Here is a 14,604-nt window from a genome sequence, read left to right as displayed (position 1 = left end):
TTTCTAATGCTAAATTATCCATACTAAGTGTAGCTTTGTTTGTTTTTGTTTTGTTATTTGCTTAAGGCATCTGAGTACAGATCATCCAAGGTCTTTAATGAAAACCTAAGCAGGATGATGGCATGGTTAAGAGTTTGATTTCCATCACCCTTAGGTAGCAAAGATCTGGGACCCACTGATCTTCCAATTCTCTTTCCCAATATCGTGTACATTGTCAGAAGTAATTTTTTCTCACAAACACATGGGATAGATGACTCCCCTGCCCTATGCTGCATAGGTGTTCCAGGCATAGAATTGTCCAATGAAGAAAAGATAGATTCTGGGGCCGGGGATTTAGCTCAGTGGTGCTGCACCTGCCTCGCTGTAGGGAATAGGGAAAGGGGACGTTACTAGAACTCTGCAGTAAGTCCTAGTCTCCTGCAAGACAGGACAGCACAAGGTGAATTAATATATAGACAGAAATGAGACTTAGAGCCCGCCCCGGCCACGCCCCCACGCAGAGGCCCGCCCGGGCGGCGGGGTCAGACAAAGCTGTTAATGAATGGGCGCGCCCGCTGTGCCGCTGTGGAGCCAAGGCGCCGCAGGAAATCCAGAAGGACTGTGTGCTGACAAGGTGGCAAGGGTCCTGTTATAAGACCGCTGTCCTTACCAAAGGCTCCAAAGCCGTGCCTCCAGAATGTAAGACCAAAGGCCTTACCAAAGCTCCAAGGAGCTGAAGTGGAGCACACCCGGGGATCCCAGCGGTGCCTCCAGAACGTAAGACCAAGGGCCTTACCAAATGCTCCAAGGAGCTGACTGCAGCGAGAAGAACACCCGTGAAGGAAGAACACCCGGGAAGGAACACACCGGACAAGTTGGAAAATGAAACAGACCTTAGTCTGGCCAGACGGCACTCCCAAAGCAAAGTAGCTTAGAGAGGCGTCAGTCCAGAGTCTGAGGCTCTTTTTATAGGGGCTTGCAGGGAAGTTAACAGGCGAAATTTACAGAAGAAGGAACAAAGGTTAGTGGTCTTACATTTGTATGTTAATTAGCCTGATGTGTACTGATAGTCAGCAGATGCTTTGTAGGTTGTTCTATAGATAGTGGTGTGGGGGGGGACAAAGAGTTGGATAATTATGGCTGATAGGATCTTATCTAGTGTCCTGGAACTAAGAAGCATCTTTATCTATTTACTCACATTCAATCACAGTTGGGGCTAGGGGAGCTTTATGATTACAGAGTTATGCAGTCCTACATTGTCCTTAGCACCAGAGGCAAGTCTGGCCAAAAGTAAGTATGTCCACACCTCAAAGGACACATTCTACAGGGCACTCCCAGGACACAATGCTTTGGGCCCTACGGACGACTCATGCCAGGACTGCATACTGTTCAGTGATGTTTGTGATTGGCTGTGTCCACAGAGACGTCCCGGAAGATGGAACGGATATGAAACATGGAGGTGGTCTGCACTTGGGCCACGAGTGAGCATTTGGACCAATTTCTCATTAACCTGAGACTTTAGCATGGCGAAGCAGCAGGATAGTTATGATTGGTCATGGAAAATAACCAGGAAACTTGTCCCAAAGGGGACGAGGATTTTGTTTCTGATAAGATAAATTTCAAAATAGAAGAGGAAGACGATGATCAAATCCCTAGATTGATCATCTAGAAAGAATGGACTTCCAAAGTGAGCAGGAGGACATGAGGCCAACAGACAGTGGGGATAAGCAGGTAGATGTTGGGGCTGCAGGCTGTGCCTGTCGGCCCCCCGGGAAGTACCTGCCCACAGAGAGTGAGGATGAGTATGGGGCCCTGTTCTCCCAGTACAGCAGCACCCTGTAAAATGTGGCCATGGAGGCCGTGACTCAGAGCCTCCTCTCCAGCCGCCACCTGAGCTCCAGAAAGAAGTCTCCAGCCTGGACGCATTTCTTCATCTCCCCCCGAGACAGCACTAAAGCCATCTGCAGGTACTGTGTGAAGGAGTTCAGCAGGGGCAAGAATGAGAAGGACCTGAGCACCAGCTGCCTGATGCCACACATGAGGCGTGCGCACCCCGCCAAGCTGGTGCCCGAGAACCAGAGCCTAGCCAGGCGATCCTTCCCCACGCCCTTACTCCTGCTCCCACCGCAGCCCGAGGACACGGGTGACCTAGGCGCCACACTGTCCCCTGTCAGTCTTGTCCCAGACATGGCGCCTAAGATCCCGTCCCCTGACCGAATAAAGGAGGAGTGTGTGTCCGCGGTGCCCTCGGGAGGAGTCACAGACAGGTTTGGCAGAGAGGAGGCCCTAGCGGGCTGCTCCCCACACCTGCCTTCAGTGCGCTATGATGAGGCCGCTGCAGACGGCATGGCTGAGAGGAGCCTCCTGCTTCCCAGGAGCATGGCTGGCTCCAGGAGGAGGTCCGCCATATGGAAGCACTTCTGTCTGTCGCCCCTCGACAGCTCCAAGGCTGTGTGTGTGCACTGCATGAACAAGTTCAGCAGGGGCAAGAACAGCAAGGACCTGGGCACGAGCTGCCTCATCAGACACATGTGGCGGGCACACCGTGCCATTGTGCTGCAGGAAAATGGGAGTGGCCCCGGCATCCCGCCCCTGTACTCCACGCCCCCTACACTGCTGCCCACCTTGCTGCCCCCTGAGGGTGACCCTAGCTCTATGGCATCCTCTCCAGGAAAACCCATGGGGGAGTGCCCATCCACTGCCTTATCCCCAGACCAGCTAGCCGAGGACCTGCCACTGCATCCCCATCCTGGGGACACACTCCAGGAAGATGCGTCCGTGCTGTCATCCTCTGACAACGTCGCTGAGGCCTCGGCTGTGTCCTCCCACAAGAAGCCGCGCACTGACGGGCTGAGTCCCAGGAAGTTTGAATCAGGGGCCATCTTTCAGCAGAATAAGAAGGTAATGAGGAGACTCAAGTTAGAAGTCTGGCACCACTTCTCTCTGGCCCCCACGGATAGCCTTAAGGCTGTGTGCCGCCACTGCAGCTGTGCCATCAGCCGGGGCAGGAAGGGGGACGTGGGCACCAGCTGTCTCATGCGGCACTTACACAGGCGCCACCCTGAGGTGGTCGGTGTGCAGAAGGATCTCCTGGGTGCCAGTCTGACCAACTCTCCATATGCCACGCTGGCTTCTGCCGAGAGCTCCTCCTTCACGCTGAGTATCTTGCCAGCCACAGTCAGCAAAAACCACCAGGTCCTGTTTCCTGTCCACAGCAAGAAGACCTCAAAGCTGTGGAACCACTTTTCCATCTGCTCCACGGACTCCACCAAAGTGATGTCCCTGCACTGTGGCTGCACCATCAGCCGAGGCAAGAAGCCCACCAACCTGGGCACCAGCTGCCTCCTGAGACACCTGCAGCAGTTTCATGGCCATGTTCTCAAGACTGATACCTCAGAGCCCGTGCTATCCTGTTCTGTGGCTGGGCAGGGGCCGCTGAGCTCTGAGGTGTCAGGAGCTTCCTCCTTCAGTGACTCCAATGAGAAGCTTTGTGACTCTCACCCAGTTGCCAAAAAAAATCACAAGTCTCATCACTGAAATGATTGCACTTGACCTCCAGCCATACTCTTTAGTAGACAATGTTGGCTTCAACAGGCTGCTCAAATACTTGAACCTCAGTACTCCCTCCCCTCCCCTTCCTACTTTTCCAGGACAGCTATCCCAGGTATGTATGACAATGTGAAGCAGATCATTATGTCACAGTTGAAGGAAGCAGAGAGTAGGGTGGTCCACTTCACCTCTAGGATCTGGATGAGCAACCAGACCCGTGAGTACCTGACTCTCACAGCGCACTGGGTCACCTTCACATCCTCTGTCTGCCTGCACTGCGAGGACCACCACTGCTCAGCTCTCCTGGACATATCGCAGGTCAATTGTAACTACAGTGGCAATAGCATCCAAAAGCAGCTGGAGTGCTGGTGGGAAGGCTGGGTGACCTCCCTTGGCCTCCAGGTTGGCATCACAGTCACAACCCTAACATCGGGAAGACACTGAGGCAGACCACTCAAGCGTGCTGTGCTTCAGGCACACGGTGAACCTGATTGTGAATGAGCCCATCAAGAGCCAGAGGATGGTGCAGAACCTGCTGAGTCTGGCGCGGAAGCTGTGCGAGCATGTGCAGCAGTCTCCCAGGGCCAGGGAGAAGCTGGCAGAGCTGCAGAGGGAGTATGAGCTCCCACCACACCCACTTATCCAGGACATGCCATCCCGGTGGAACACGTCCTTCCATATGCTAGAGCGGCTGCTGGAGCAGAAGAGGGCCATCAATGAGATGTCCATTGAGTGCAACTTCTGGGAGCTCATCAGCTGCGACCAGTGGGAAGTCATGCAGTCTGTGTCCCATGCATTGAGGCCCTTTGACACCGCCAGCCGAGAGATGAGCACACATGCATCCACTCTGAGCCAGGTTATCCCCATGATCCACATCCTCAGCAGGAAGGTGGAGATGCTATCTGGGGAGACGATGGGCATTGACACCATGCTGAAGTCACTGAAGGAAGCCATGGCTAGCCACCTGCCCGCCACCCTCCACGACCCCAGGTACGTCTTGGCCACGCTTCTGGACTCTCACTACAAGACCTCCCTGTTCACGGAGGAGGAGGCAGAACAGTACAGGCTGGACTTAATCAGGGAGCTAGAAATACTGAATTCTACCTCAGAAGACACAGTTGCCTCCTACGGCTGTGACTCAGGGTCCTCGCCAGGAGCTTCCGGCGGGGAGGACCTGTGGTCCCTGGTGGCCAAGGTGAAGAGAGGTGGCAGGGAAAAGCCACCCGAGGACATGGTGCTTGCCTATCTGGAGGAGGAGGTGCTGGAGCACGGCAGCAACCCCCTGGCCTACTGGAACCTGAAGCACTCGTCCTGGCCTGCGCTGTCCACGCTGGCCGTCTGCTTTCTGGGCTGTCCTCCAAGCACAGTCACTTCCGAGAAGCTGTTCAGCACCCACACAGAGAACAGCAGCTTCGGCCAGCCCAGGCTCATGATGGAGCATTTTGAAAAACTCATCTTTTTGAAAGTGAATCTGCCCTTGATATACTTTCAGTATTGAACCCACCACAGAGCCGCAGACCAGAGGTGCTCTTCGGAGTGCAGTTGTACCCGGCTGTGACCCACCCAGCAGGGCCATGTGGGATACTGGGCCAGCCTCTAGGGCCACCCGTCAGCTCTCAGGTCGTGTCCACGTGTGCCTTACTCCTCCTGCAGCCAGGCATTTTCAGAAGTCCACTGGCAACAGCCTCTCCCTGATGATGAAATAGGATGATCAGGTTTTAATTCATAACTGTAAAGTTTTTTAAAGTTAGGGGTTAGTAATTTGTTTTACTAGAATGGAAAGAAGACATAAACAGTTTTATTCTGCACGTCTTTTATTCAGTTGTGTAAAAACCACAAATCAGGTACTGTATTTCAGTTAACATTGCTTTAATTGCAACAGAACAGCTTTTGTGGCTGTCCAAGGAAAGGTGTGAACAGGAGGTGGAGTTCGAGCCATCTTGACTAAGCAGTTCTCAGCTATAGGCTGTAAGGTCGAGCAGAGAGAATATTATGGGAAGCTGACTCTTTAACGAGGAGAGGGCATTTTAAATGAAACTGAAGTGAGGGGTCGCAGAGTGTCCGTCATTTGGTCACCAGAATATTCCATTCCGGGTTTTGTGTTCAGGTTTTTACATAGTTAACTCAGGTACCCCAACTCTGTATCATGAGGTCCTCGAAATTGGATCCAAGTTTGTAAACTTGTGCTTATGATTTAGCCAGTACCTAAAAATGAGACGTTTGCAGCAGACAACCTGTTGATCCAATCTCTGTGCGGCTTGTTCAGCACTGTGCTCTGAAGCCATCCCCTACACATCATGTACACGGATCCCCCAGTTTGAGCAGTTACGGCTAAGATCCCTTTTAGAGGAGATGGCTTCTTAAAACAGGGAAGGTGCTGGTCATACTGCAGTTGTGAAAATAGCCTTAGGCATTTAGATTTTTTATGCTAGGGAAGATCCAGCCATCACTTGGGTGTTTAGAATCCCAGTGACATCAGAATGAAATATCAGTTGTCAGATTCTTTTTTAACAATCAATATGTCCTCAAAGTTTTTGTGTTAACCTCTGAAAAAGGGTTCATTTTCTCATTTCAAATCAATTTAATATTGATCTTTTAGAAAAGCTGTCATTTTGTTAAAATATTGTACCTATACTTAATCTAAATTTGGATGGACTATGCTTTAATGTATTTATAAATGGTGAACTCAGTTTCTGAAATTAAATTTTTTATTTGCAAAAAAAAAAAGAAATGAGACTTAGAGAAGAAACTGAGTTTTGGCCTGATCAAGGCCGCTCTGGATGGCAAAGACCCCAGACCCCCAGCTTGCCTCACCTTTATTCAGAACCTCTGGCAGAAACAAAAGTAGCAATTGACTCAGAGGGAGCAGCAATGATCCTAGAACAATGAGGAACTACACAGATGAAGATTAGGTTCCTCCCAGGATGTCTCTACTGGTGTGGTCTTGCCCTGGAGCATGATAACATCACCGGACCATTGAGGTCTTAGGTGTGACTGGAGGTGAAAATGGAGTTATATCTGGACATGCTGTAGCCAGGAAAACTAGGCCCTAATCATGATATAATTATGAAATGATTTTTCCCCCAAATCATGTAGAATTGCTCCTGACACCTCACAAGCGCAAGGTCCTGAGTAAAATCCCCAGTACCAAAAAAAGAAAAAGAAAGATAGATTCTGAAGATAAAACCTCACACATGTTGCTGATGTCTGCAGAGCATGAACAGAATGTGGCTCAAATTGTTTACACTAATGACCAGGTTTGTCTACCCCAGCAAATGGTATACATGGCAAATGGTGCCTCCTACACTTTAATAGATGACCCCATAGCACACACTGGTGGAAGTGTGTCTGGAAGTATGTGTGTGGAAGCTGTGCAGAGTCTGGTTACAGAGCCAAGTCTAACAGGATGCTACAGCTCAGTAGCCTCATTACTGGTGCATAATAACCAGGTGCTACCTTCAATTGAAAGAGTAGGTAGGACCAACCCATGGCAATTCTGCAAAACTTTACAGATGGACTGGAGGCAAAGAGGAAAAGGATAAGGATACTGAGGAAAAGAGGAAGAAAATAATGAAGACATAGATCTGAATGACTGGAAGCCAGACCACCCTGGCCCTTTCACCCACACAATTTATGGTTTTAGGAGTATAATAATGCATACTCTTTAGTTTGACCAAAGCACGCCACCTTGCATCTGATCCCCAACTGGCTCTTACTCATTTGAGTGAGAGCAAATCTCTGTGTTCCTATTCATGTACAGGTTGCTCAAAAGTTATATTCTCAGTTTGGCCTCTAAGTTTTCTTTTCTTTTTCTTTTTTTTTTTTTGTTTAAGGCCTCTAAGTTTTCTCAGTTTGGATCTAAGTATTCTCTTAGTTTTCTCTAACTGTTCTCAGTTTGGATCTAAGCTGAAAGATAGCTATGTTTATCTAAAAGTTCTTCTTGATAAAGGAGATAGAAAAGATAAGGATTGCATGAAGACTCATGGTTTGAGTTATCTGATGAAACCTTTTGTGATAGATGATGTTTGTATATACAGCCTAGATTCACCTGGAGCAGAATCTGATAGTCAACCTGTAGGACCACTGTCTTAGTTACTCTTCTTGTTGCTGAGACAAAATACCTGATACCCAAAGTTAAAGGAGGAAAGGTTTATTTCAGCTCTCAATTTGTAGAGGTTTTAGTCCATAGTTGACTGGCTCCAAGGCAGGGTGGTGTAAGACCGAGGGCCTTACCAAACGCTCTGAGGAGCTGACTGCAGCGAAGAACACCCGGGAAGGAACACACTGGACAAGTTGAAAAGTAAAACAGACCTTTATTAGTCTGGCCAGACGGCACTCCCAAAGCAAAGTAGCTTACAGAGGCAACTGGCTCAGAGTCCAAGGCTGTTTTTATAGGGGGTTGCAGGGGAAGTTAGCAAGTAGAACTTACAGAGAAGAGAAAAAAATGTTGATGGCCAAAAGATGTTTGCAGATTGTCTTATAGATAGCTGTGTCTAGAACATCGGTTTCGGACAAACAAGGAGATGGGTAATTCACTTAGGAACTCTATGTTTGTTACAGATTTTATCTAGTGTCCCAGAACTAACAAGCACATTTTAACCATTAATTCACAGTCAGTCACTATGTTGGGGCTTGAGTGGAGCTTTTATGATTACAGAGATATGCAGTCCCACATTCCCCACTGATTTTTATAATTTAAGTAATCCTACGTATAAGTGTGGGCATCCATCGTATACAGTAGCATCACAATATTAAGCATATGTACACAACTATAACTATGAGGAAGAGTTGTTTTTAACCATTGTAGATTGGGCAACCATTTAGTTAGCCAGTGGAACAAGTCCCATCCTACTTTTTCGTCATGTACCCTTTTAGCCAGATCTTTCAACTGTTTTATCTTTTTTTTAATTCCTAGACTATTGTTGGTCAGATTAAAACAACACATATTTTTGATTCTTTCACAATCTTGATGATGAAAGAGTAACAAATAGTCTATAGCTGCTCTATTATCTAAGATTGCCTGTCTCTGTTCTTGTAACTCCTGGCTAATTAATGTCAAGGCTGATGAGGTAGGATTTAACCTTTGACCACTTTGTATGCTAATTTTCATACTGCCTTTTTAGCATGGACTCCTATGGAAGGCAGAGCAACAAAAAATGTTATCACAGATATCACTTCAGCATCTGTCAAAAGACCTACATCATCATCACATCCTGGTGCAGTATAAGGTGACCAATGTTTAGTTCTATTTGGCATAATCAAATCAGTTCTATCTGGTAAAACTACAGCTAGACGACTCAAGCAGCAATGGGTCTTGGTTAAATTGGCTGGAATATAATTGAAAGTTATACCTTCACAGGTATAAAACCATCCTGTTGGTAGGGAGATATGGCAATTGCTATATACAATTTTCTGTTTTATATGGCAGGGCATCCCTTCTGACCAGTTTATTCTCAGACACTTGGTTGTACAATTTTCATATATAGCACATTTGGTATTATTTGACATAATTACCCTGGGTGTATATAATTTGACAGCACTTTTAGGTTTATGACATGAGACAGGTCCCCAATTATAACTATTTATATACGTGAGTTTTTTTTCCTGGGATGTCTTTAAACAGGGTATAGGGTCGTATTAATTCTAAAGAGGTGCACACTGGAATGAGACAGCTTCCCAATACATAATGGAAATTTACATCAACATTTAGACAGAATTCAGACAAATTAAGCGAGTTTGCCAATTGAATCCATACATTTTTTTGTGTGATCTAGTCCTCTTGGGGGCAATGCTGCCAATGTCCCAGAGAATATTATCATGAAGGCGAAACATCTCCAACCCACTCCAATCTTAGCTTTTGGTCACCTGGTTGGCTGGTCACCTGGTTGGCTGGTAACCTTCCATTTACCCTTTTTGACATCTGCGGGGGGTCCTGCTTTCAGATGATTGCGATGTATCCAGGCAGAATGTCCAGCCACCTTCACCGCCAAGGGAGTTGACAGGACAACAGGAACTGGTCCCTTTTAACATGGTTTTAGGGTCTTGGAATCAAACCTGTGAATAAAAACCAAATCTCCCGGCTTATAGGGTAAAGGTTGCAAAGGTTTTTTATTGGAACCAGCCAGTTTCTCTCGTAATGTCTCATGTAGCTCTGACTGAAGCTGATGAACTGCTTTTAAGGATTTAAGAAGTCGAAGGTGGGAGAACTTTTCTTTCAATTCTACATCTACTAGCAGGATGATTGGGGGAGATCGTCTATAAACAATCTGGAAGGGGGGGCAGATTCAGAGGAGGTTTGGGAGTACACCTAGTTCGGAGGAGGGCAAAAGGGAGAAGCTCTACCCAACCTAGTTCAGTCCCCAAGCACAATTTAGTCAGAATCTCCTTTAAAGTTCGATTTGTTCTTCCTACCTGTCCTGAGTTTTGAGGCCTATAGGCACAGTGTAGATTCCACTTTATTCCAAGGATATTACTAATTAATTTAGATATCTTAGCCATAAAGTCTGGACCATTGTCGGACCCCAGAGCTAAGGGCAAGCCAAAATGGGGAACTATTTCTGTCAAGAGCTTTTTGACTGTTACTTCAGCTGTCTCCCTCTTAGTGGGGTATGTTTCTATCAATCCTGAAAAGGTGTCCACAAAAACTAACAAATATTTACACCTATACATGTCAGGCTTCATTTCAGTAAAGTCCAATTCCCAATGCTCTCCTGGAGTTAAACCTCTGTGTCGGACCCCGGGGGGCCCGGTCACCTGATTTGCATTTACCTTGAGGCAGGTGGGACACCATTTCACCATGTCCTGGGCCTTTTGGGCCAATCCCTCGCTGATGAAATGAGGTCGCAGGGCAGCCATCATCCTTTTCTCGCTGAGGTGGGTGGACTCATGTAGTTCTCACAGCAACGTATCTGTTACAGCACCTGGGAGCACCACCTTTCCCTCCTTAGTCATCCACCATCCATGTTCTCCTCGAGTCCAGTGTCTCCTGTTCATTTCCACTACTTCTTTATCTGTGTATTCAGGTTTTTCTGGGAGTACCGGCATGGGAAGCAGAACCATTTACTTCCCCACTGATTTTTGGGCAGCTTGTTTTGCTGCCTGATTAGCAGCATTATTACCAATCACCTCAGGGCCAGACCCCTTTTGGTGCCCATGGCAATGGATGATGGCAACCTCTCGGGGCAACCAGATGGCTTGTAGCAATGTCAATATCTCAGTCTTGTTTTTAATTTTCTTTCCTTTAGAGGTCAGCGGCCCTCTATTCTGATAAATCTCCCCGTGCACATGGGTGGTGGCAAAAGCATAACAGCTATCAGTGAATATATTTATCCTTTTTCCTTTTCCCAGTTTCAGAGCCTTAGTCAAAGCAATCAGCTCAGCCCTCTGTGCTGATGTCCCTTGAGGTAGCCCCTGCTCCCATTCCACCTGTTGGTCCTGGTTGACCACCACCGCCCCACCATACCATATGCCATCATGCACAAAACTGTACCCATCAGTGTAGAACGTTGTCTCTGCGCAGGGGAGGGCCTGGTCCATTAAATCTGGACGCCCTCCCCCCAAGTTTTTAAGAGTCTCGAGACAATTATGGATGGGCATCTGTTCATCAGATTCCGGGAGTAGAGTAGCTGGATTGAGGCTAGCGGTGGTGGCAAACTTAATGCTTGGCTGTTCTAACAAGAGTCCTTGATACTGTAACAGTCTGGCATTAGACAGCCATTTGCTAGGCGAGCTATTCAAGTAGGGCTCAATGGCATGGGGAGTGATCAAAGTCAAATTCTGTCCAAAGGTCAATTTGTCAGCCTCTTGGGTTAAAGCAGCTGCTGCTGCTACTGTCCTCAGACAAGTAGGCCACCCTCGGGCCACTGGGTCAAGCTTCTTTGAGAGGTATGCCACGGGCCACTTCCACAGTCCCAAAGGCTGAGTAATCACTCCCTTGGCTACCCCATTTTTCTCTGCCACATACAAGGTGAAGGGCTTGTTTAAGTCTGGCAGTGCCAGGGCTGGTGCCGATGCAAGCACAGCCTTAAGCGATTGAAATGCCTGCTGGAAAGCCTCAGTCCATTCGAGGGGTGTATTTCCTCCTGCAGTGGCTTCATGCAGGGGTTTGGCAATTTAAGCAAAGCCAGGAATCCAAATTCTGCAATACCCAAGTGCCCCTAGGAATTCTTGCACCTGTTTCTTTGAGCTCGGCTCTGGGATCTGGAGAATTGCAGATACCCTCAATTCTGTCAGCCTCCTCTTTTCCTTTTCAAGAATATAGCCAAAGTAGGTTACCTTGGTCGGACAGAGCTGAGCTTTCTTCCAAGACATCCGATATCCCAGGTCTTGGAGGGCTTTCAGGAGGCCCTCAGTGGCTGCAATGCATTCTTTATCGGTCGATGTCGCCATCAGGAGGTCATCTACATACTGAAGAATAGTCGCCTGGGGAAACACTTTTCTTACCTTGTGTAAATCCTTGCTGAGAGCTTCCCCGAACAGAGTGGGGGAGTTTTTAAATCCTTGTGGCAGCCGGGTTCATGTCAGTTGTCTGGTAGTTCTGGTGTCTGGGTCAGTCCTTTCAAATGCAAAGAGGGGGCTGGCTCACAGGTCTAGAGGCAGGCTGAAAAATGCATCTTTGAGGTCTAATACTGAGTACCACACATGAGCAGGAGGGATGAGACACAACAGAGTATAGGGGTTTGGTACTGTTGGGTGAACGGTCTCCACTCGGCTGTTTACCTCCGGCAAATCCTGTACCAGTCTGAAGTCTGAGGTGCCAGGCTTCCTTACAGGAAGCAGAGGTGTATTCCAGGCTGACTGGCAAGGGATCAGGATGCCAGCTTCCTGGAGTCGGTGGATGTGCTTGGATATCCCTACCTTGGCTTCCAGCCGAAGGGGGTGCTGCCGCACACAGGCGGGGGTGGCAGAGGCCAACAATTGAACCACCACCGGGGCATGGTGTTTTGCCAGCCCGGGTGGATTGGTTTCAGCCCATACCCGGGGAAACTTTTCCTGAAGGTAGTCCCATTTCTGTTCAGGGGGCTCTGCACCCTCCTTTAGAAATTTAAATTCATCTTCTAGGGGAACCGTTACCATAATGGCAGAGGATGGCTTGAGTTCAAAAGTCCCTCCTTCAGGCTCAAAGGAAATAACAGCCCCCAATTTTCGTAGCAAATCTCTTCCCAACAACGGGTATGGGCACTCTGGGATGACTAAGAAGGAATGAGTAACAGTGCCTCTTCCCAGATTTACAGTTCGTTTAGTGGTCCAAGGATAAGAAGCCGACTTTCCTGTGGTTCCGGTAATGGAGGACTTTAGGGAAGAAAGGGTTCCAAGGGGAGTCTTTAGGACAGAATGGGCTGTGCCAGTGTTCACAAGGAATTGGACATCTGTCCCCCCTATTTCCAAAGTCACCATATGTAGAGGACAGGGGCAGGGGACGTTACCAGAACCTCTGCAGTTAGTCCTGGTCTCCTGCGAGCCACGGCAGCACACGGCGAATTACAGGAAAGGTAGAAAAATGAGACCGAGAAGAAGCTGAGCTTTGGGTCTGATCAGTGCTGCTCTGGGCAGCAAAGACAAAAGCCCCCAGCTTACCACACCTTTTATTCAGTATATCGGGAGAAACAAATGTAACAGATGACTTGCAGAGAGTTCAATAGTTCACATTGGGATAAACAAGGTGTAACGGAAGGCTTGCAGAGAGTTCAGTACATCTCCGGCAAACAAGATGTTAATCAGTCCAAGAACAATGAGGAACTGAGCAGATGTTTGTTCTCCCAGGATGTTTCTTGTCCTGGAGAATCACAGCATCACTGGATCACTGAAGTCTCAGTTGTGACCAGAGGCCAAACTGGAGTTATTCTGTAGCTGGTCTGTAGGCAAGAGAACTAGGCTAACCAAATGATTTTTCCCTAGAATTATGTAGCATTGCTCCCAACAACCATAGGCTCATTAGGGTCAAGCGGCCATGAGCCTCAGCCCCGTCAGTCTTCCTCATCTACCAGGAGAACTCCATTTCCTTCTTTCTTATTCTCCTTCTCTCTCTTTCTTTTCAACGTTTCACAATCCCTTTTATAATGGCCCTTCTCTTTGCAATATGCACATTGATCCTTCTCTAACAAGGGCCGTACTTTACTTTTATCCTCTTTTTTATTCTCTCTGTATTCCTTTCGGATAAAACTTCCATCTGCCAAGGCTGCAATGTTCGCCTTTCCTATCTTTTTAGCCATTCTGTCATCAAAAGGATCCCTGTTATTAAACACCCTCATTGCCACACTCATCAATTTTTCCGTATTTTCTCCCTCAAATCCCTCCATCTGCTGTAATTTCTTTCTAATATCTGGGGCCGACTGAGTAACAAATGCCAAATTAATTGCCTGTCAATTTGCAGGGGCATCTGGGTCAATTGGAGTATACGTACGGTATGCTTCCAACAGATGCTCCAAAAAGGCAGAAGGGGATTCCTCAGGTCCTTGAAGGACCTCGCTTACCTTGCTCAAATTGGTAGGCTTTCGAGCAGCTCCCCTCAAGCCAGCTAGGAGATGCTGACGGTAGTTTTGGAGAGCTTCTCTCCCGCCCAAGGAATTAGCTTGCCATGGGGGATGGGTGGACGGAAGTTGTCCCTCAATACGGGGCCGTTGTTGCTCATCAAGTGGGCCCTCTGTTCCTCCCAACACTGACTTGATCGCTTGCCCTTGGATCCTTTCTCTTTCCTCAGAGGTGAAGAGGGCTTGGAGGAGTTGTTGACAGTCATCCCAGGTAGGGTCATGGGTATGAAAAACAGATTCTAGGAGGGAGATCAAAGCCTGGGGTTTTTCTGAAAAAGGGGGATTTTGATGTTTCCAATTATACAAGTCACTGGTAGAGAAAGGGATATAGACATAATGACCTTGCTCTATTTCCCGAAGAAGCAAAAGAGGTATCAAACCAGCCCCTTCAGTGGGAGCCCCGCTGGGACCATAAGCGGCCCCTGTTCGCATGTGGGAGGGGGAGATTACAGAATCCGGAGATTTTTCTTCTTCTGGAAGAGGAGGGTAGAAAGGGTTTCAAGATCTGGGGCCAGCTTTATCAGAGGAGGAGGGAGGCTCCACATAG

At 47.9% G+C, this 14,604-nt stretch overlaps 1 protein-coding gene and 1 pseudogene across 4 annotated transcripts in view; both read left to right on the top strand.

Moving 5' to 3' along the window:
* Znf346 (zinc finger protein 346) overlaps positions 1–14,604 on the top strand; it is a 60,711-nt gene that overhangs the window by 24,976 nt on the left and 21,131 nt on the right. Inside the window, exon 6 of one of the 4 annotated variants that reach the window (XM_021238999.2) lies at positions 8,652–8,756. The exons of the other annotated variants lie outside the window; for them this stretch is intronic. Within the exon in view, the coding sequence (XP_021094658.1) occupies positions 8,652–8,755 (104 nt within the window). The 3' untranslated portion in view covers position 8,756. The remainder of the gene's footprint in view (positions 1–8,651; positions 8,757–14,604) is intronic. 4 annotated transcript variants of the gene reach the window in all.
* On the top strand, positions 6,600–7,324 carry LOC147822939 (PR domain zinc finger protein 10-like; annotated as a pseudogene).

This window comes from Heterocephalus glaber, unplaced genomic scaffold (genome assembly GCF_053883595.1).
Source record: "Heterocephalus glaber isolate CG9 unplaced genomic scaffold, H.glaber_assembly_v1.0 deba00001606, whole genome shotgun sequence".
In the NCBI taxonomy this organism is placed as follows: domain Eukaryota; kingdom Metazoa; phylum Chordata; class Mammalia; order Rodentia; family Bathyergidae; genus Heterocephalus; species Heterocephalus glaber.
This window is presented reverse-complemented; position numbering and strand designations above follow the sequence as displayed.